Genomic DNA, 22,927 nt, shown 5'->3' with positions numbered 1-22,927 from the left:
CATGAGCATATTTAATGCTCAAGCCACTGAAAGGTATATAAAAGCAGAAGTCACCTATATTAAAAAAAAATCCTGGTTAGTTTAGGAGACATGTTAAATAAGTGCTACAGTTTAGATGATGCTCTTTTTTCCATGCAAAGCTGAAATAAACTCATTTATATTATTGGATATAATTAAACAGAGCAGAATAAAATAATCTATCAATTTGTAGAAATTTTAAAGACAACTCTAGGTTATAAAATTTATAGACATATTATGTGTGTGTTTGTGTGAGTATATACAAACATACAATATATAAAATCATTAATAACTTCTGTATACTAACTGAAATTCTTAGATAATATAACATGATCTATTAAAAGCATCCTCTTCTATTGAATAAAACTCTTGAAAGAAATTGGTAAAACTGAGCACTAAATTATTAAAAGCTGGGCACATATATCGGCACATACATATAGTCTCAATTACTTAGGAACCAAGTAACTTTGGCAACTCCCAGGGGAAGGAAATGCGTAAGGTAAAGGTGGGGGGAGGAGGGAGCAGTACCAAGTAAATACCATTCAGATTTATTATATTTTAAATATAAACAGTCTAAAAAAAATAAATAAATAAATAAATAAATATAAACAGTCTAAAAATAATGCCTACGACTATTTTTTTGAGTCATGTTCAATGTTAATTCTTTTAGGATAGAGATTTCCAATCAACACAGACAAGGAAGGGTGTTTTATTTTGTTTTTTTTTTTTTTTTTTTTTTTTCAGTTCAACTGTTTTATTTCATTCAAGAGACCTATTTCTTTAGTTGGTTGGGCTTAACCAGTAGATAGTTATCTTTTGTTTTGTTTTGTTTTGTTTTTTTACACGGTGCATTTTAAAACCAAAACATACACAAAACTTCAACTAAACATGGCCAGGATAACTTTTAGGTATCTTTTAATCCCCAAGGGGAGATGATCGTAACAATATTTCATAGAAAATCCCCATACAAAGGTAGATGCTTCTCTTTGTTTCACCCTCATGGGGAGATGACCATAAGCAGAACTTACCAAGTCTGCTATAGTGTCACTCTATCTTTAGGTCCCAGGATGCTAAGCATCACATGATACCCTTGTCATCTTTGGGAGGATGGGAGAAATCTATCTACTACCACTACTGAAAAGGAAGAAAGCTCTAAGTGTGGCTTCTGGCACAATAAGAGCTTTAATATATGTTTTAAAGTATATTATTGTAATTAGAAGAAAAGTAAGGGTATAAATTTTTCATAAATGATATGTCTATTTCTCCCCTCAAGCTTTATTAGTATTGAGTTTCAGCACCTGTACCTATTCCATTATTTCTACCTTTGTCAAAATCTTTGTTCTTGTTTTTACTATCAAGTTATGTTATCTCAAGTTATCTTCCAAAGTTTTCATTCACTGATTCAAAATATAGACTTTCTCAACTCTACTTTATTTATTTATTTATTTTTCTTAACTCTACTTTAATAGTAACTCTTGGATTTATATTACCTTCCTTCATAGACAAGGCATTTCATTCCTGGAAATCTTTTTCAATGCAAATTTGGGCATGATCTGTATTAGGTATTTCTACTACTTAGAATCTGTATCTTTTCATAATGCTTACTGGTACAGTATTTTTGTCTTCATATTAATTATTGCCACACACTATAATCTTACAATTCATTTAAAAAATTCTGGAAGATTCAAAACTGCCAATAATCATAACGTAATTATCGGAAATTCAATATTATCTCAGTTTAAAAATAAGGACATAGAATAATAATAATGACCACTTGGTCTTTGAATGGGTTAAAAAAAAGCTGCGAAGTTATCCTTTTCTGCAGAGATTAAGCCCCTGATTTCTTAGAAAGCAAACAAGCCCAATCCTCAGATCTTCCTTTTTATAAATAAGATTATTTTAAGGAAGGCAAAAGTTACTAATTTGTGTGCATCATCAGTGGCTAGGGACCACTGAGTTGCTACAAATAAGCACTTACCACTACTATAATGTACAAAATAGATTCCCAATTTTTTTTTTTTTAAAGAGAGGGGGAGAGAAGGGAGGCTGGGGGAGGGGCAGAGTGATAGGGAAAGGGAATCTTAAGCAGGCTCCATGCCCAGTGTAGAGCCTGATTTCATGACCCTGAGATCATGATCTGAGCCTAAATCAAGTCAGGAGGCTTTTTTTTTTTTTTTTTTTTTTTTTTAAAGTTTTTTTTTTTTTTTTTTTTTTTTTTTTTTAATATTTTTTTTATTTATGATAGTCACAGAGAGAGAGAGAGGCGCAGAGACACAGGCAGAGGGAGAAGCAGGCTCCATGCACCGGGAGCCCGATGTGGGATTTGATCCCGGGTCTCCAGGATCGCGCCCTGGGCCAAAGGCAGGCGCCAAACCGCTGCGCCACCCAGGGATCCCCCAAGTCAGGAGGCTTAACCGACTGAGCCACCCAGGCGCTCTTAGATCTCCCAAATTTTATTTTATTTTTTAATTAATTTATTTTTTTAGATCTCCAAAATTTTAAAGTTATATATTACAGAAATATGCAGTTGGTTATTGATTAGTGCTCCGGTAACAAATATAAAATCAAACAAAAACTTAAACCGGCTGTTATCTAGAAGCTCATAGGAATGCAAACTGGAAGTACAAAAGGAAGGATGCCTACAAAACATTACCTATGGTAAGGAGTGCTAGGTTCATCTATTTTCATTAAACCATAGTCTTTGTCTGCTGGATGATATGTTGCCAGGATGTTCATTTCATCCCACTTCTGGGATTTTTTACTAAAATTAAAAAGAAAAAAATGTCCTCAGTGAAGTAAAAGATAAAAAATGTACACATCTAAAATTGACAAACATCCAAATCCCACAATTCAACTATTTGCTAGCTTCTATTTTTATATATACTTTCTTGGAAAAGAAACTGACATAGGGTAAAAGCCATAAGTAATTACAATCAAATAAATATTTTATAGAATACTTAGTGCCCACATATTAAAAACACCCTATTCAGAATTTTTACCAGACACTCAAGACACCATTACATTATGACATGCTTAGTCTTCATCTGGCCTATAGAAGTAATAATAGCAAAATTACTTATACACTACATGATCTCAGTAGTTGAAAATTTTTCATCTACTCTATATTGGTAACAGTTTAATAAATTACGAGATTTTTCCACACCCCTGGCTTGGGGTGCTTCCGTTCCCATTTCTGTTGTCATGGCAGGACACCAGGCTTCCAATCTGGCCTGCTCACCCCTGTCTAGTGGTGGAGACAATGAGCCTGGAAGATCAGAACCTAGCTGGGTTGACCCTCCTCCTGATGGGTCAGGAATCAGGCCAGGGGCTGAGCCAGGCACTGAGGTGTGGGGGATTTCCCTGTGCCCTTCTGCCGTATGAGTTCTTTGAAAGGATGGCCTACTGTGGACCTCAGGTTGGAGTGGGTTTAGTGCCCCAAAGTGGCCTGGAGGGCAACCAGGGAGCCAAACAGAGAGCTCAAGTGGAGAGCGACTCTGAAGGGGCCTCCCCCACCCCTGCCCAGCCCAGCGCCACTCCACTTGGGGCTGTAAAGCTGGATAAGGAGAAGATGGAGCAAAACCCTGAGGAATCCCAGGGCGTCAAATCTCTGTAGGAAGAGGAACAATTTGCCAGTGCCTAAGGCAGAAGAAGATCACCCTGGGATATACTCAGGCCCATGTGGGCTCACCCTGGGGGGGGGGGTTTTCTTCAGGAAGGTGTTTAGCTGAATCAAATCTGCCGTTTTGAGGCTCTGCAGCTCAGTTTCAAGAACATGTGTAAGCTATGGCCCTTGCTGCAGAAGTGGGTGGGGGAAGCTGACAACAACAAAAATCTACAAGAGATATGCAAAGCAGAGACCCTTGTGCAGGCCTGAAAGAGAAAGCTAACAAGGATTGAGAACCAAGTGAGAGGCAACCTGGAGAACACATGCCTGCAGTGCCTGACACCCACTCTGCAGCCAATCAACCACAATGCCCAGCAGCTCGGGCTTGAGAAGGATGTGGTCTGAGCATGGTTCTGCAATGGTTGGCAGAAGGGCAAACAATCAAGCAGTGACCATTAGCAATGAGAGGATTCTGAGGCTGCTGTGTGCCCTTTCTCAGGGGTACCAGGGTTCCATTTGGGTACCCCAAGCTATGGGGCCCCTCACTTCACTGAATTGTACTTCTCAGTCCCTCTCCCTGAGAGTGAAGCCTTTCCCTCTGTGTCTGTCACCACTCTGGGCTCTCCCATGGGTTCAAACTAAGATGCCAGCCTTTCTCAGGAATGGGGGCCAGAGGAAAGGGGAGAGCCAGTGAGAGAGGACCTGGGGCTTGGGGATTAAGTTCTTCATTCACCAAGAAAGGACTCGGGAATGCAAAGGTTGTGGCGGCAGGCAATTTGGAGGGAACTGGTTGGAGGGAAGGTGAAGTTCAGGGATGCTCTTGTTTTTAATCCCCATATCACTCAAAACTTTCTTAAAGGCTGCGACACAGACACAAAAAATAAATTTTTTAAAAAAAAGAATACTTCCTTCACCTAATTTTTTCAGAGCTATCCAAGAAACAATCAAAAGAATTAGAACATAAAACTACAGGGGGGGCAGCCCGGGTGGCTCGGCGGTTTGGCACCGCCTTCAGCCCAGGGCGTGATTCTGGAGACCCAGGATCGAGTCCCACATCGGGCTCCCTGCGTGGAGTCTGTTTCTCCCTCTGCCTGTGTCTCTGTCTCTCTCTCCCTCTCTGTCTCTCTCATGAACAAATAAATAAAATCCTTAAAAAAAAAAAAATAAAGCTGATAGAATAAATATATATAGATTAAAAAAATAAAACTACAGGGAATACCTCATTAAATTTAAATACCATTAATAAAGATTTAGATTGCAAACAAAATTACAGTTCAGTTTTTTTTAATCTAGAAAAATAAGAATGTGCTAAGAAATGGTACATTCAGGTTACTTGAGATAAACCTACTTAAAAATGTTTTATGAACATCCATATTAATATCCATTCAATAAAATATTTACACAGCTTTTAAGGTGCTAAGTAATTAGAGGACTTAATTACAAACTTTTCAGATCTACTCATTAAAAAGGACATCAAAGATCTTTCTGCCAACCAACAATATTTTGCTACGTGTACAGGTTGGTTGCTTACTTGAAAATAAAACTACTGTAAGAATCAATGTAGGGCAGGCAGCCCCGGTGGCTCAGCGGTTTGGCACCGCCTTCAGCCCAGGGCATGGTCCTGGGGTCTCGGGATCGAGTCCCATGTCAGGCTCCCTGCATGGAGCCTGCTTCTCCCTCTGCCTCTCTCTTTCTCTCTCTCTCTCTCTGTCTCTCATGAATAAATAAAATCTTAAAAAAAAAAAAAAAAAGAATCAATGTAGAGTTTATACATATTCACATCTTTTCTGCATTTGCCCACATTGGAGGTTTTACCGTAGATATTTTTAATCTTCCTAAATCTACCAACACCCAGATTCTGAAATGCTCTTGAAAAATGACATACTTAAACCTTAACACCATATTCCCTTCTCCATGCCCTGAGCCACCTTAAAAATACAGGTGCCTGCTCCTGACAGGTGAGCCTTTTATGTTCTCTTGCTTTCTTCTCCAAAGTATTCAGTGTCCCTATTTCAGACCAAGCACTTTTTTCTTCTTCATATTATATTGCAGTAAAACATGCATAACATAAAATTCACCATTTTAACCATCTTTAAGTGTATAGTAGTTCTGCAGCATAAAGCGCATTTACATTGTTGTGAAACCACCACCACCACCACCATCCATCTTCAGGACTTTTTCATCATCCCCAACTGAAACTACCCGCTGAACACTAACACTAACTCTCTATGCTCCCCTCTCCTAGCCCCAGGCAACCACCATTCCATTTTGTTTCTACAAATTTAACTATTCCGGATACCTCATATAAATAGACTCATACAGCATTTGTTCTTTTGTGACTAGTTTATATCACTTAATGGCTTCAAGGTTCATCTGTGCAGTAGCACAAATCAAAATTTCCTTCCTTTTCAAAGCTGATTAATATTCCACTACAGACTAAGTACACTTCAACTACAACTTCAGGTACCTATCTTTTGTTTTATCAAGAGGCAAAGGTTGGTCCAGACATACTCCACAAGTGACTGAAACTACAACTCCCACTTTTCCCCAAAAAGCAGTCAGAAGTTACCTAATGTCTCCTCACCACGAAACAGTCAAAATCTTAAAAGCTTGTTAAGAAGCTAAAAATTAAGACATATCAGTCATTAACTGAAATACAGAAACAATATTTATTAGTTTTTTTTCCCCTTTTTAAACTCAGCATGGAATGGACCTGAAATTTCAACTAATCAAATTTAAATCTTACTAGTACCAGAAAACAAAAAAAACAAACAAACAAAACAAAACAAAAATACAACACTTGAGTGAACTAAACTGGGAAAATTAAACCCTCTTTATAATATTGATTTCTTTAGGTGTGTAGCTGCTGAGTTAATACATAATTGGTCTTGTGGTAGTAAAAAAAAAAAAAACACAACAGCTTAACTGGGAGACAGATGTTTAAGGTTCAAGTTCTAGTTACCTTTCACTAGTCCTGTGACTACAGGCAAGTCCAACAACACCCACTCTTGGGCTATATTTACTCTACATGGAAATTATAATATGGGAGTTTTAGTAACAGCCTTTATTATAATACAGGATTGTTGTGAGAATCAACTGAAATAATGTCTGTGAAATCAAATTATAAAAGTACTATACAAAAAATAGAATAAAATAAAATAAAATAAAAATAAATAAATAAATAAATAATAAATAAATAAATAAAATTTAAAAGTACCGTACAAACATAAGAAGGTTTTAGGACTTTAAAATCTAAAGTTTTAGGTTAAAATTCCTGAAACTATCTCACTTAGCACTGCAGAGAATGGGTTGAGAAAGGTCATTCTGAAGAAATGTTTATTTATTTATTTAATTTTTCTCTGGAGAGACTTCTTGCTTTTGCTGATATTTATTTTTTAAAAAGTCTGCTATATGGTAATGCAGTATTTTATTTATTCTGTTCATTACTAATATTTAAAAAATTGGTTTAAAAGAACCAACTTTCTTTTTAACATTTCAATACGGTGTGTAAGAATCAAAATAATTATGGTTAAAATCATTACACCAAAAACTTAAATGCGTGTAATGTGAGTCTACATACAATTTAGTTTTTGGCATAATGTTCTTTGGTTGCAAGGAAGAACATCTGGTTTACTTCACTAACAGGAATATCCCTTAATGCTGGGATGGTCTTGAAGAAATGTTTAAAACTGCTTTTGTGGGATCCCTGGGTGGCGCAGCGGTTTGGCGCCTGCCTTTGGCCCAGGGCGTGATCCTGGAGACCCGGGATCGAATCCCACATCGGGCTCCTGGTGCATGGAGCCTGCTTCTCTCTCTGCCTGTGTCTCTGCCTCTCTCTCTCTCTGTCTGTGACTTAAATAAATAAATAATAAATAAATAAAAAAAAAAAAATAAAACTGCTTTTGTACTTAATGCCTTCCACCTTGCCATGCAAAATTCAGAATGAATTTTTCTAAAAAGCAACCAGTTTCGTATTCACCTCTACTTTTTTTTTTTTTTTTTTTTAAGATTTTATTTATTTATTCATGATAGTCACACAGAGAGAGACAGAGAGGCAGAGACACAGGCAGAGGGAGAAGCAGGCTCCATGCACCGGGAGCCCGATGTGGGATTCGATCCCGGGTCTCCAGGATCACGCCCCAGGCCAAAGGCAGGCGCCAAACCGCTGCGCCACCCAGGGATCCCCCAGTTTCGTATTCAACTAAGTCTAGTTTCAGACACTTGGCTAACTAGTTCTTATCTACAAATTTCTGTGATATTTTAGAAAGATTTGCTTTCTAAATGGCTAGGTCTACTCGCACTATATAAGGAAACTCATAGTGAAGAGATACATTTCTAAAGATTTTATGTATTTACTCATGAGAGACACAGACAGAGAGAGAGGCAGAGACACAGGCAGAGGGAGAAGCAGGCTCCATGCAGGGAGCCCGATGGGGGACTCGATCTGGGGACCCCAGGATCACACCCTGGGCCGAAGGCAGGTTCCAAACCACTGAGCTACCCAGGGATCCCGGTTTCTAAAGATTCAGACAGCAGACATGAATCATGGTGAAATGTACACATGCTTTAGGAAAATCAGAGATGTTCTAACTAGATGAACAGTGTGATATGATATACTGAGATTTATCTATTCCTGATTATGGTACGGATTCTATCCAGTTGTAATTGAACTAACCCTCAAAAAAGTTTGTGAAGAAAGGAATCCAATTAATAAGCAAAGAGAGACCCAGGATACTGTAATTAAACATTCCCTCGGGCAGCCCCCGTGGTGCAGCGGTTTAGCGCCGCCTGCAGCCTAGGACATGATCCTGGAGACCCTGGATCGAGTCCCACTTCAGGCTCTCTGCATGGAGCCTGCTTCTCCCTCTGCCTGTGTCTCTTCCTCTCTCTCTCTCTGTCTCTATGAATGAATAAATAAAATCTTTAAAAAAAAAAAAAAAAAACATTCCCTCCTGAGACAAATGCCTGAAATGAGAGCTGAGGATAAATGCCAGTCAGAAACAGAAGGACAGGTAAAAGTTTCATAAAACCTGTATTAATAGAGTCCTATTAAGATTTCCTAGTAAAGATACTGTAAAACAAAGCCAGCACATCTCTATATAAAGTTCAAAAGCTGGCAAAACTAAAGAGTACAGGGATGTATACTTACTTATGTGATTACCATAAAAGTCAAGACAGTTATGTTGGGGGCCAGGAGAGGAAAGACTGAGATTGGAAACAGCAGAGGACATTCCTGAAGTGATGGAAACATTCTTTTTCTTGACTAGGAAGGCGATTACAGAGGGCATTTTATAGAATGCATAATTTATAATTTTATAATTTCTTAAACTTTAGAATTACATTTGACACACCTTCCCATGTTTGTATTACATTACATTTAAAATACTTTTTTTTTTTTAAAAGATTTTATTTATTTATGAGGGAGGGGGAGAGGGAGAGAGAGAGAGAGAGAGAGACACAGGGACACAGGCAGAGGGAGAAGCAGGCTCCATAGAGGGAGCCCGACATGGGACTCAATCCCAGGTCTCCAGGATCACACCCTAGGCTGAAGGCCGCGCTAAACCGCTAAGCCCCCTGGGCTGCCCTAAAATACTTTAAAATAGGCATACTTGGATGGCTCAGGGGTTGAGCGTCTGCCTTCGGCTCAGGGCACGATCCTGGGATCAGGATTGAATCCCATATTGGGCTCCTTGCGGGAAGCCTGCTTCTCCTTCTACCTGTATCTCTGCCTCTCTCTCTGCGTCTCTCATGAATAAATAAATAAAATCTTTAAAAAAAAAAACTTTAAAATATACACATATTAATAACCTTGTTAGGTACTCCCTAACTTCAAAATGAAACAAGTTATTTCCTAAATGATGTTAACAATACTGAATTAAAAGTGGAAACTTCTCATCATTACCAATTAAGATAGAAGAATGATATAGGTCATTAGGAGTTTAAAAGGCTTCTCTAATGGGTGGAAACCCAAATACTCCATATATCTGTTTTGTAAGATAACAGGAAAAACAGAACTAAAGGATACAAGTAGAAAGGCTTTCTAAAAATTGAGGATAAAATTTAATAATGATATAATCCCACCACCCTAACCCACTAACAGTTTTGACTTCTGCAAATTCTTTCATTATATAACACATATTACATAAAATATATACGCTATCAAAATATATAAAAATATAAATACTATGTACATATATAAAATAATAGACACACCATATAAAAATGCATATACTAATATGGAAGCTATTAGTATACATATTTTATTATAAGCCATTTGTATTTTCTAATCTTTAGTTTTTATTTAATTATTTTAAAAAAGATTTTCTTTATTTATTTATTCATGAGAGACACAGAGACACAGTCAGAGACACAGGCAGAGGGAGAAGCAAGCTCCCTGCAGGGAGCCTGACATGGGACTGGATCCCGGGACCCCAAGATCACGCCCTGGGCCGAAGGCAGATGCTCAACTGCTGAGCCACCCAGGCATCTCAAGTCTTTAGTTTTTTTGTTTTTTTTTTTTTAAAGATTTTATTTATTTCCTCATGAGAGACAGAGAGAGAGAGAGAGAGAGAGGGGCAGAGACACAGGCAGAGGGAGAAGCAGGCTCCACGCAGGGAGCCTGACATGGGACTCGATCCCAGGTCCCCAGGATCACACCCCTGGCTGATGGTGGCGCCAAACCGCTGAGCCACTGGGCTGCCCTCAAGTCTTTAGTTTTTAAAAACTGCATAATACTCAATAATAAACCATTCACCAAATCTTAGATATTTATATTGAACCCAAGTTTTTCCTATCAAGAATGAAGCAGAAATGAACATACTTGTGCATATTCTTTTTTTTTTTTTTTTAAAGATTTTATTTATTTATTCATGAGAATGCACAGAGAGGAGAGAGAGAGAGGCAGAGACACAGGCAGAGGGAGAAGCAGGCTCCATGCACTGGGAGCCCGAGGTGGGATTTGATCCCAGTCTCCAGGATCGTGCCCTGGGCCAAAGGCAGGCGCCAAACCGCTGCGCCACCCAGGGATCCCCACTTGTGCATATTCTATTCAATGATATTTTTAGGATAATTTCCTAGATCGGCATATCTGGGTTAACATTTATCAAGAGCTTTAGGGTTCACTCCACATTGCCAAATAGTTTTAAAGGAGAGAACAATATGTAATGCCCCCACTAGTTACCAAAACTTTGCCAAGATTGGGTATTTGTGTATATGTTATCTCCACCTGAGCAGGAACAAATCATCATTTAAAAACTATTTTATGTTTCTTTGATCATTACCTTATAAATATGAAAAAATGCTGGTCACTTTCCCTTCCTTTTATGAATTATGTTAATATCCTTTGCCTTTCTATTGAAAACCTTCTCTTATATATCTAAGTTCTTTACATTTAAATATGAGCAAGTTCTCATACATTAATATATAGACTTACAATGTTGTAGGAAAACATAAAGAACTTACTCAAACTTAAAGACTTAAACCATGTTATGTACATGTAAACCAAAGATATATGTCAGATATTAACATTATAATCACATTGTATGTAACTCAAATTCTTCCTGTCCTGCAGTTTACTTTCCACTATTAAAAGAAGTAATAAAAAAAAGTAAAAAATAAATAAATAAATAAATAAATAAATAAATAAAAGAACTAAAGTTTCATATATTCAAAGATTTACTCCACTTCCTCAACACAATACTAAGAGCAATAGAAATTCTTAGAATTATTCAGCTCTAAAGAAGAGAACAATATCTTGCAAAAACATAAATTTAAAATAAGGCCATAAAACACTAGGCTACAAAGCATGCCAGGAATTCTTAGGTTGAAAGTAGTGAAGTAGAAGAAAACTGTCAGCAGAGAACACTAAATCTGGAAATTAGCATCTATAACATTTTGGCAGAATTAATGTTAGTTATAGAGTAGCAAAATCCAAAAGGCGAAGAAAGCGAGTTTAATGCCAAGCTGCTTGTATGACCTTCTGTAGTTCATTATCTCTACCTAGAAAAAACAGGGGCACCACCACTTACATCACAGATCTGCTGGGAGGATGAAAGCACCCGCTGGTGTTTCATGTTCCCTCTCCCTCTTGGAAGACTGGATATCCTGCAGTCCAAATTTGGTCCAGAAAAAGTCACCCCTTCTCACTTTCACTCTGATAGCTCATATGATACCACCTCAAAGACCTACTTGTACTCCTTGTTGCTTGTGACTTGCTCATTTGATAAGTTTTAAGCCATGCTTGAAGTAGGAAGCAGGATTTTGCTTCAAGGTGTTTAATTGCACACTTCAAGAAATGGTATTTTTCTTTATATAAAGATTCAACATACATAAGTTGACAAAATACAAGACTTTGAAGCTTGGCACAATTACTGAACAATTAAAGTAACAGTTGACAATAAAAGCAATCAGTAATCAAAAAGTCACTTTTGGAAAACTTTACTCAGCGAGGCTTTAGAACCTGTATCCCTTTAGAGGCAGAAAAAGACGAAGTTGAAGCATGTTTATTTAAAATTATATTAAAGGAAATTAATTCAAGTGCAATGTTTTCAGGCAGAAGTTGCCTACATTACCTAAGAGTACTATAGAATTTGAATAGAACATAGTGATGTCAAAGCATATTGTATAAAACCACCTACTGAGATGGGGGAAAAATTAGATTCCTGTATTTATTTCTACTTGAATAAGATTAACATTTGAGGATGAGGTACTGAGTTAAACACCTTACATTTGTTAACTTGTTTAATAATTAAACTATGCATGGATACAATGTACAAGTCACTGGAAGTCACAGAACTACTAAGTAGTAGACAGACTAACTGAATTAAAAAAAAAGTATCCAAACCTAGGCACTCTACCCCAGATTAATCACTAATCTGTAGTAACACTTCTCATAAAATAGATTTTAGTAACATTTAATTTCTTATCTTCAATTCAAAATGCACATTCTCATTTTAATCCCTCTGAAAACATTTTAAAATGGATAGCATCTTATAACTGATAGTATTTTCTTTTCTGGTGGTACATAAAATCATGGTATATTTTAGAATCAATGGTTTTTTGTATTTGATGAAATGCACATAGCTACTCAATACATCTATTATTTTAGACCTTCGTAAGTTATACACCATATTCAAGGTATCCTGATAGCACGGGAGTTCTAACATCATAGGAGATGACACTGATGTTCTAACTAATACTGTGATACAATATACCGAGATTTATCTATTCCTGATTATGGGGATTTACAGATTCTACCCAGCTGTAATTGAACTAACCCTCAAAAAATGGCATGACAAGAGACCATTCACTGAAGGTAACAGTACCAATGCAAAGCATAAATAGAAAATAACAGCACTGAGACAAAAAAAAAGTTTGACAAGAATAGGTTAAAAAAAATTTAAGACTATTTGAAATATGGCATTATACGAATCTCACTTTAAGTGTACAGTGAGCCTTGAAACATTATCTAATGATAGTAATATATGAGATATTTTATAAACAAACATATCTGAAGAATATTTGAATTTTTCCTACTAAAAAGATACATAATAAAAAAGCTTAGAGGTACTTGGAATAAGACAACTCAACTTCTGACCTTAGAAAAAATCCGTTGGTAACATCTATTCATGTTAAATACAATGATATGTTGAACAATATCCTCAGAACTAATGAAGAGGGGATGAAGTGGTATGTACAGAAAAAGGAAATTACCACTGCATTTTACTTGATAAAGGCACCAATAAAGAGTCATTTGCAGATTCTGTATTTGCAAATTTGCCTACTTGATAAAATTTGTTACCTCCAAAATCAGTACGTGAGGTACTTTCTCTCTCACAGACATGCACAGGACCAGAAAAATTCTGAGTCACTATATCTTCCCAGCTGTTAAACAAGGTGATTGATATTTTTCTTGTTGTTCTAGCTCTCAACTAGAAGTATCTCTTCTGCAGTCCATTTAGTACCATTTTTTTACTTTTTTGTGTTTTGTTGACTGCGTTGTTTTAAACGGCTCCCAAGTGTACTGCTAAAGTGCTGTCGAGTGTTCTAAGAGCAAGAAGGAAGCTAACTCTGTACTTCCCCTAGGCGCAATGGTTCAGTATTCACTAATTCAGAATTTGTGGTGATTATATAGAACAGAACTACTGAGAATAACAAGAATTGACTTAGATCCTGGTCATTTTCATAATAGGAGTCTTTTGCCTTATACTCTGTTCCAACATTTAAAGTTAAATCATTACACTACACTCACTAGTTTCTGGATTTTAAGTGTATTGTAATTAAAAAAACTATTTATTCTCAATCCTTTTTATTTTTTTTTTCTAAGATTTTATTTATTCACAACAGGTAGAGAGAGAGAGAGAGAGGCAGAGACAAAGGCAGAGGGAGAAGCAGGCTCCATGCAGGGAGCCCGACAAGGGACTCGATCCCAGGTCTTCAGGATCACACCCCGGGCGGAAGGCGGCGCTAAAGGGCTGGACCACTGGGGCTGCCCTTCTCAGTCATTTTTATAGGAAAAGGGGAATACTCGTAATTAAATGACAAACATTACAAAGAGGGTTCAATTATACTTTTATCATTTCTGCTCAAAAAGGCTCTCATAAAGTTGCTAATTATGTTTGCATAAGCTGTGACATAAATAATATGTACTGTATTAAAAGTTTTCTTTGCTTTAGTCAGATAACACTAATGAAAAAGTCCATCCCCTTTTACTAGTTAATTACAAACCTCATGAACCTCCATGAATTCGAGTCTAGTAGTTCCTTTTGAAGATTTAAGTGCTGTCTAACCCTCTAACTAGATAAGTCAATCAAAATCATCCACCTTGGAACCTTGCAAATAGTCCCCCCCTTTTAAGATTTTATTTATTCATGAGAGACACACACACACACAGAGAGAGAGAGAGAGAGAGAGAGAGGCAGAGACACAGAGAGAGAAGCAAGGTCCATGCAGGGAGCCTGATGCAGGACTGATCTGGAGATCCCAGAATCAAGCCCTGAGCCAAATGCAGGTGCTAAAACGCTGAGCCACCCAGGGATCCGCATAAATGGCCTGTTTTATGTGAATCTGTCCTTCTGGCAGCCTAGAATAGTGGCTTTCAAGGTAGAAAGACCTGGAAGTAAACCTTAGCCAATTACAGAAAGAGGCTAACCCATTAAGACCAGGAAATTATGGCAGATGAAAGTTGAGAAAAGATAAGTAAAGATAAGAGACACCTGGGTGGCTCAGCAGTTGAGCGTCTGCCTTCCGCTCAGGGCGTGATCCTGGGTCCAGAGATCGAGTCCCACATTGGGCTCACAGGGAGCCTGCATCTCCCTCTGTCTCTGCTTCTGTGTCTCTCATGAATAAATAAATAAAATCTTAAAAAAAAATAAAAAGAATAAGTAAAGATAAGGAAGAGAAAGAGAAGAAAACAATAAGCCACTTGGTAGCCAAACAAAAAGCAGCTCACACCAAGAATAACTAACATAATGCCCGTGAGGAGGATACTCTTGCTGTCCAATACTCTGAAACTGTGCAAGAGCTTTCTAAAGTTGGCTTTGTTAACTATCTTAGTCGTCCTGCCTTCCCCATGTTCCTGGGAGATTCTGTTTTCTTAATTCAGTAACCTACAACCATCATTCCTCACCAATTCCCATTTGAAGCCGTGTACCCAAAATAGAGGCTTGAAAATTTCTTGTTAGAGAATTTAAGTCAAGCATCCAAGAGAGTGGGAGTGCAGGAGTTGTGAGACACATTAAGGTCCTTTCCAATCCCAGAGGGGCCATGATTCTAAGCTGTCATCCTACTTAATGTTTTCTTCAAGGTAAAACAAATCTCTATAAATTTACCACCACCAAGGAGTGGCTCCTTTTTTTTTTTTTTTTTTTAATTTTTATTTATTTATGATAGTCACAGAGAGAGAGAGAGGCAGAGACACAGGCAGAGGGAGAAGCAGGCTCCATGCAGGGAGCCCGATGTGGGACTCGATCCCGGGTCTCCAGGATCGCGCCCTGGGCCAAAGGCAGGCGCCAAACCGCTGCGCCACCCAGGGATCCCCGAGTGGCTCCTTTTATAGTCCTAAACTGATTATTTAAACAGGTGTGCTCCAGTTGCAATATTCCAAGTTTTTACAAATGCCGTCGTTTTAGCTCTACAACTTTACAGATTTCGACGACGACTTCTCTTAAGCCTGGTTTCTAGAATATAGAATCTTTGTGTTTTTAGTATCTTGTAACACCCAAGGCTCCTAGCACTTCTAATCCAGGGGTGTATTTTACACTACGCGTACAGTACTACTTTCTTTCCATTGAGCATTGCACCTGGGGTATCTGCTGTGCATGGACATCTACCTTGCTCTTTTTATTTTTTTTTAAATTTTTATTTATTTGTGATAGTCACAGAGAGAGAGAGACACAGGCAGAGGGAGAAGCAGGCTCCATGCAGGGAGCCCGACGTGGGATTCGATCCCGGGTCTCCAGGATCACGCTCTGGGCCAAAGGCAGGCGCCAAACCGCTGCGCCCCCCAGGGATCCCTACCTTGCTCTTTTTAAAAGAGTGGTATGTGGTTTCATTACATCAATGTACCATAATTAACAGGAGTCCTTCTTAATTGCTTAAGTCCTTGGATCGTTTCCGATCATTTCCTATCACACACAATGCTGTGGGGCATTTTTTACAGGGTGAGTATGTCCAACACCGCCGGACCACTGCAAGCTGCTCCTCCCGACTGTTCTGAGCTTAGGTCTTCCAAGAGGAACAGAGACTAGAAAACGCTCCTAACTCGTTGCAGATGCGAAACTAATCAGCAATAAGCAGATTTCCATTAAATACAGACCAAAGACTCGAAAATTCTCGGTTTCTCTTAGCGTAGAGATAATGACAAACCACGATCTAAGACGTGGGGGTGGCTTGATGCTTCGATAATGCTCCCCTAAAAAGGAACGACTGTGGAAGCTCCATGAGACAAACGGGGGGAAAGGGTCTCTTTTACGGAGGGGTCTCGTATTGGCCCCAGACTAGATCCTAAAGGGTTCTCAAGCCAAGCAAAGGTTTTTATTCCCGAAGAATTTTAGATGCCTCGGATACGAGGTTAAGAAACAGCAAACGCTTAACAGGTGAATCTTTGAAACTTTCTTGAGTCCCAATTCCCCAAAGCTCAAAGGTCAGGTGTTTGCTTAAAAAACACTCCGTGCGCGCGTACACTTTTTAAAGAGGGTTAGAAAGCGGCCAACGTCACAGCTCCTGCCTGGACCGTCCCTGGTCCCTGTACCGGCGGCCCGGCTGGCGAGCGGGGACCCGGGGGCGGGGACCGGGTGGGGATCGGGGCCGGGGCCGGGGGATGGTCCGCGGTCGGGGCCGGGGGTGGCGTCCGGATCTGGTGGCCGGGGCGGGGCCGGGGCAGAGGGGAGTCCGGGGTCCGGGTCGGGGTGCGGTCGGGGCCCGGGGTCGCGGTCGCGGCCGGGGGAGGGGGTCCGCGGTCGGGCCCAGGGTCTGGGTCGGGGTGGGGTCGGCGCCCGGGGTCGAGGTCGGTCCGGGGGGGGGGGGGGGGGCAGTCTGCGGTCCGGGGTCGCGGTCGCGGCCGGGGGTGGGGTCAGGGCCCGGGGTCGGGGAGAGGGGCCTGGGGTCGCGGTCCAGGTTCGGGTCGGGGGGTCCGAGTCCGGGGGTGAGCCCCGGGGTCCGGGGGTGGGGTCAGGGCCCGGGATCGCGGTCCGGGGTCCGGGTCCAGGTCCGGGGGTGGGGCTCGGGGTCCGGGGAGGGAGGCCCGGGGTCGGGGGAGGGAGGCTCGGAGTCGCGGTCCGGGTCCGGGTCCGGGTCCGGGGTCGCGGTCCGGGCGGGGTCGGGGTCGGGGTCGGGCGGGGAGGGAGCGCGCCCCGGGCCCGCGGCGGCCGCGCCGGCTCTCACCTGAGCTCGTCGTCGACGCTCCTGCCGGGCTGCTCGGCCGAGGCCAGCACCGAGGAGGCCGCGGCAGCCTTGTTCTTCAGGATCCCCTTGATGGGCCGGTGCGAGGCCGTGGAGGCCGCCATTGCCCGGCGCTCCGGCGGTCGGCTCAGCGTCGCTGCCCGGCGCGGGCCGGGAGGGGGAGGCACTCGCCGGGAGCCGCGGAGCCCGCCCGGGGCCAAGGCGGCCGCGCCCGCTGCGCGGAGACGGCCCGGAGCGCTGTGGCGACGCAGGGACCCGCCGCCGCCGCCGCCGCCGCCGCCGAGCACAGCCGGCCTAGCGCCCCAGCGCGGGAGCGACGCCGACGCCGACGCCGACGCCGACGCCGCGCGGACCCGCCCTCTCGCGATATCTAGGGCGGGGCGGGGCCAGCGCAGAGTCCGCCCCCGCCACGCCCCGGGCCCCGCCCCCGGACCCCGCTGGCCACGCCCCCGGCCCCGCTGGCCACGCCCCCGCCGGGGCGCCCAGGACCAGCGCAGCGGATCAGGGCCCCTCCCGGCCCCCGCGCTGCCCCCGTCCCGAGTCTGTGTTCCCGGTGACGTTGTTCCACGAAGCCGTTGCCTGGTTTCTAGGGGGATCACGTAGGGGCCACCTCTTCCCTTCCCTTTACCCGCAAACTTTCAGCTACCATAAATTCATGCAACATCAGCACTAGCAGGGGCCTTGGAGACCTAGCATGAAATCACGGAATACTGACTTTTGTGAGATCATAGAATGCCAGCCTGGAAATAGCCTGACCTGGTTTACCGTCGGAGCGGCTAAGGGGCCGAGGAGGGCGACCTGGCCATCACTGTCACACAACCATAGCGTGTGGTCCTACAACTGGAGACTTGGGACCTCCGGGGTCTGGGAGTCTGGTCTCTCCCCATGTGCTCCTGATCCTATGGAAGGTATCCCAGGCATAAATTTGTACAATTGTGGTACATAACTCTGTCTTCCTAAAAAAATCTAGGAAATTCACTTAAGGTACTCAGCTGTCCAACACTGGATGAAATAGGCCAGAAATCTTGGATGCTGTCTAGGTACTTGGGTCAGAAGAATCCCAAAGGAGAAAAACAAAACAAAACAAAACAAAACACCAAAACCTCACACACACACACACACCCTCCCCAAGTCCAAGTTATTCTGTGCCTGAGTGTGAAGGAAAGATCTCAGAGAGGACTTTGATGAGAGGAGAGAGCTTCAGATTCTAGGGTGTCAGGAAAAGTGGGTGTCCAGGTTGGGAGTGTTGTGGATGGTGTGAGGAGACAGGGATTCTGTGGAGAACAGGAAAGGACAGAACTTTGAAGCCCTGGGAACCACCTCAGAACTACGCTGTAAATAAAGTGAAGCTAGGGCTAGCAGAGGGAGTGTGTCCACTCCGGCTACCCAGCCTCTCTCCATTCAGTGTCAGCACCAGGAGCTGTACAGATGGGAAAAGTTGAGGTGCTAGAGATTAAGTAAGTCTCTTCCTGCTATGGATTGAATTGTGTCACCTTAAAAAATAAGATATGTTGGGGTACCTCGGAGTGAAAACTTATTTGGAAATAGGATAAATGGGGATCCCTGGGTGGCGCTGCGGTTTAGCACCTGCCTTTGGCCCAGGGCACAATCCTGGAGACCCGGAATCAAATCCCACGTGGGGCTCCTGGTGCATGGAGCCTGCTTCTCCCTCTGCCTGTGTCTCTGCCTCTCTCTCTCTGTGTGACTATCATAAATAAATAAAAATTAAAAAAAAAAAAAGAAATAGGATAAATGCAGATCTAATTAGTTAAATTAACACGAGGTCATACTGGAATAGGGTGGGACCCTCATAAGATATGTCCCTGGAAGAAGCTGGCCATATGAAGACAAGGAGGACACCATGTGATGACAGAGGAGTGGAGTGATGCATCTCTAAGCCAAGGAAGTCCAGGGGCTCTCGAAAGCCGGGAGCAGGAGGGAACAGATTCTCCTTTAGAGCTCTCAGAAGACACCAGTCCTGCTGACACCTTGACTTTGGACTTCTAGCTTCAGAACAGTAAGACTCTAAATTTCTGCTGTTGAAAGGTTCCCAGTTTGTTATGGCAGCCCTATGCACCCCTTTCCCTCCTCCTCCTCCTCCAACCCCCAGTTCCCAACTCCCTCATCACCAGGCTTTCTCCTACCACCATTTCCTGGTCAGGCCTTATCATCCTCATGACCCACCAGATCAGAGCAGACCAGTTCACCCAGAGCTGCCGCCTCCAAGAGACCGGCCCCTTGGGGATTCATAGACCACAGGTCTGGAAGGGATCTTGTCAATCCCACCAGTAGCTACCTAGCCTCTTCTCCAGTACCCAGAGGCCAGGAGCTTGCCATGCCCGCCAACACAGCTCACTCTATCTGTGGACAGTTCTGACTCAGAAAGTTCTTCCTCAGGTTGAGCTGACACCTGGTTCTGAGCAATCTTGGGCCATCGGGGTAGGGAGTAGGGTGAGAGAACGTGGCCGGGGGTAATTACCCCAATGGCAGCCTGCTCGTCAACTCCTATCTCTGGGACCCACATCTCATCCTCCTTAACACAGGCTCTGTGCCTTAAGGAGCAACACAATTCAGGTCCTTAGAACCCTGCTCCTGGGACATGACTTCAGGGTTCCTGAGAACCATTCTGCTTCTATTGTCTGGCCCCCAGCATCTCGCTGAGATCCCAGCATGGAACTGGGCCTGCTGAGTGAAGATAATGGAGGGGAAGTGAGCAGGAAGGGCAGAAAGGAATAGCTTTGTCAGCCAAGGGCCCCCTGGGGTTGCCCGCAGGGATTTCCCCAGGAGAGCCCTCCACAGCCACTTTGGGCCCCTCCTCTGTTCCAAGCCACAGATTCCCGGTGGCCCTCTTCCCTCGCCACAGTTGGATCTGACCTCACACCCCAACAGCCCTGCCCAGCTCCTGGGGCAGAGGGAAGGTTCTCATTAAAGGGGAAGCAGGATGGCCACCTCCCTTCCGGAGGCCTTTCCACCACGTTTTCTCACACCTGTGTTGCCTCTCTTGCCCTGTCAGCAGGAGCCCAGGTCAGCAGTGGTAATCCTGTTTTCAAGGGAATACACAAAACCTCCTATCATATTCTAAATTATTGGGCAGACTTGCTTTGTTCCTGCTTGGGCCCACAGTCACCTCCCTGAACCTGTGACTTGGCCCCTAATTAAGCACTGCCTTGCTTTGAGACCCTCTCATGAAAAGGGCTGCCATAGTATGACCTAATGCGTTTTATTACAGTTCATAAATTAAAATACATTGTAATGGGAAGTAATGAAGAGTTATCTGAAGAACCTTGAAAAAAAGTTTCCCTCATCAAAATTCAAACTTTGTCTCTTGTATTATTTCTTCCAATCCCAACCCCCTCAAAGTGAATGCAGACAAAGAGGACTTTCTTAATATTAAAAAAAATTGTTTTAAATAAATAAATAAAAAATAATAAAATAATAATAAAATAATAAAATGTTCGTTTGCAAGACTGTGAGTGCCAGTACAGCTTTTCCTTCCTTATATTTTAAAATAATTGAACCACTTGATTGCTCAGGGTAGCCCAGAGATTTCCAAGTGTCTCTAAATAGACCTCTCCTTCTATACCTCGCCGAGATCCACTCTTACAGGACAGGAAGTCATCTGGACAAAACAGCCCAAACACTAAATTTGGCTGGATTTGTATTATTTCCTGAATGTTGAGGGTTCAGCTGCCAAGAGATGGATTGTGGATGGAATCTTCCATCGTGGATCCAGCTTCTGGAGGTAACTAGCGAGCTCAAGGCAAATCGTGTATTTAAAAATACAGTCATGGTTAAGGATTATCTCACAATTATTCCTGCTTTCTTTTTGAAGACGTCATCATGGTTGCCTGATTCAATGCTACATATGGAAAGGAGGACAGGAGATATTTTTAATGTGGCGAAGCCACTTGGTTCTCTGCTCATTGAAATTGGCTAACTGAGGCCAATACCGCTTGGTTTCTCACCAAGAACAGAGTTTCAAACCTAGCAAGGGCTTCAGTGGCTGGCTCCACCCAGGCTGCCCAAGTCATCAACCAGGTTCCATGAGCAGAGAAATGACAGTACTTGCCTCCCGACCTCTGGAACAATATCCAAAAGTTGTGCCTTAATGACCACGGGTCAGCAGCACCTCTTTCCCTGCCAAGAATAGCACATTATTCATTTCCTTTTCAAGTAATCCCTCCAACAGGACAGGAGAATCACAGATTTTGTAGTATACGTGGTAGAAATTCATAGTAGCAGGGACAAGATTATTTAAATAAAATACAAAAAGTGTTCAAAAAGAGAGAAAGCCGAGAACAAAGATGAAGCATTTTCTGCTTTATTATTTTTAAATATTTTTTTATTCGCTCGAGAGAGACCGAGTACAAGCAGGGTGGGAGCAACAGAAAGAGAAGCTGGCTCCCCACTGAGCAGGCCCCTGGGGTCACGACCTGAGCCCAAGACAGACTACTGCGACCTTCTGAGCCACCAAGCACTCCTCATTTTCTGCTTTAAAAAAATGACTTTGATTTGGAACTTTTCACTGTTCTCATCAAAGACATCTACCAAGAAGATTCCTTAGCCTTACCCCAAGAGCCCCCGGGGTGCCCAAATACTCACAGAACGTAGATGTGTCAGGTATACGGAGGTTTTGTTAGTTTCCAAATGTATCCTGACCCTTTAAAAACTGGTTAAATTGAGGGAATCTCAAGAAGCATTTACTTTTCTCAAAACCTTTCAGGCTAAAAAAAGGAAAGATAAAAGAAGGCAGAAGAACTATCGTGGAGAGCCTGGGAATGGTAAGTAGGAAATGTGAATTATTTTCTTGGCTAAGCCACAAATTTATTTTGTGCCTTGCCAGAAATCACTCAGTTTTTTTGTGACTATAAATTTCCCATACGTGTCAACTGGTCTGGTTTATAAATTATCCCAAGAAGTAAGCAAGCAGTGCCATACACTGTAATTTCATTGTGCTAATGTCGCCAGGCCCTATTGTGTTTTAATATTTTGGGAACTCATAATGGAATCGGGAGTATATAGATTTTAATTCAGAATACATATGATGTCCGTATAAACACTTCATGGGAAACCTGAAATGTATTTTGAAGTCTGCACAGTCATTGTTTATGCTAGGAAGATTCCTTCCTTTAATAACTATGTTTATGCTCCCTTGGATTTGTTCTACTTTGAAATTTCTCAAATATTTAATCTTATTTGTATCTGTTAACAGTCTCCGGGTTGGTCTAGGCTCCAGTCTCCATATTCCACTGGTCTCATGTTAAAACAAAAATTGAAAAAATAAATAAATAAATAAAACAAAAATTGGGTTACATAACGAGACTGAATTTATAAGTTCAATTCTGCTTTGCCAGGTGTGGTGTTGAGCATGGAGCAAGTGGACCCTTCCCTGCTTTTATCATTTGC

At 42.1% G+C, this 22,927-nt stretch overlaps 1 protein-coding gene, 1 long non-coding RNA gene and 1 pseudogene across 20 annotated transcripts in view; 2 read left to right on the top strand and 1 right to left on the bottom strand.

Annotated features, from left to right (window-relative positions):
* PPP1R2 (protein phosphatase 1 regulatory inhibitor subunit 2) overlaps positions 1-17,776 on the bottom strand; it is a 30,231-nt gene extending 12,455 nt beyond the window's left edge. The window contains 2 exon segments of the mRNA NM_001113168.2: positions 2,672-2,779; positions 17,504-17,776. Of these exon segments, the coding sequence (NP_001106639.2) occupies positions 2,672-2,779; positions 17,504-17,625 (230 nt within the window). The 5' untranslated portion in view covers positions 17,626-17,776.
* On the top strand, positions 3,220-4,264 carry LOC100682932 (annotated as a pseudogene).
* Positions 17,777-17,990: 214 nt separating the features above from the next.
* Positions 17,991-22,927, top strand: part of LOC106558182 — a 40,704-nt gene continuing 35,767 nt past the window's right edge. For 15 of the 19 annotated variants that reach the window (XR_005383437.1, XR_005383454.1, XR_005383450.1 and 12 more), the window contains exons 1-3: positions 17,991-18,459; positions 19,320-19,538; positions 22,245-22,302. This is a non-coding gene — a long non-coding RNA (uncharacterized LOC106558182). Of the gene's footprint in view, positions 18,460-19,319; positions 19,539-21,113; positions 21,264-22,244; positions 22,303-22,927 lie in introns of all 19 variants that reach the window. The other 4 variants (XR_005383441.1, XR_005383440.1, XR_005383453.1 and 1 more) reach the window with 2 other exon arrangements.

This window comes from Canis lupus, chromosome 33, assembly GCF_011100685.1.
Source record: "Canis lupus familiaris isolate Mischka breed German Shepherd chromosome 33, alternate assembly UU_Cfam_GSD_1.0, whole genome shotgun sequence".
Lineage (NCBI taxonomy): Eukaryota > Metazoa > Chordata > Mammalia > Carnivora > Canidae > Canis > Canis lupus.
The sequence above is the reverse complement of the archived record's forward strand: the minus strand, read 5'-3'. Positions and strand labels throughout refer to the sequence as shown.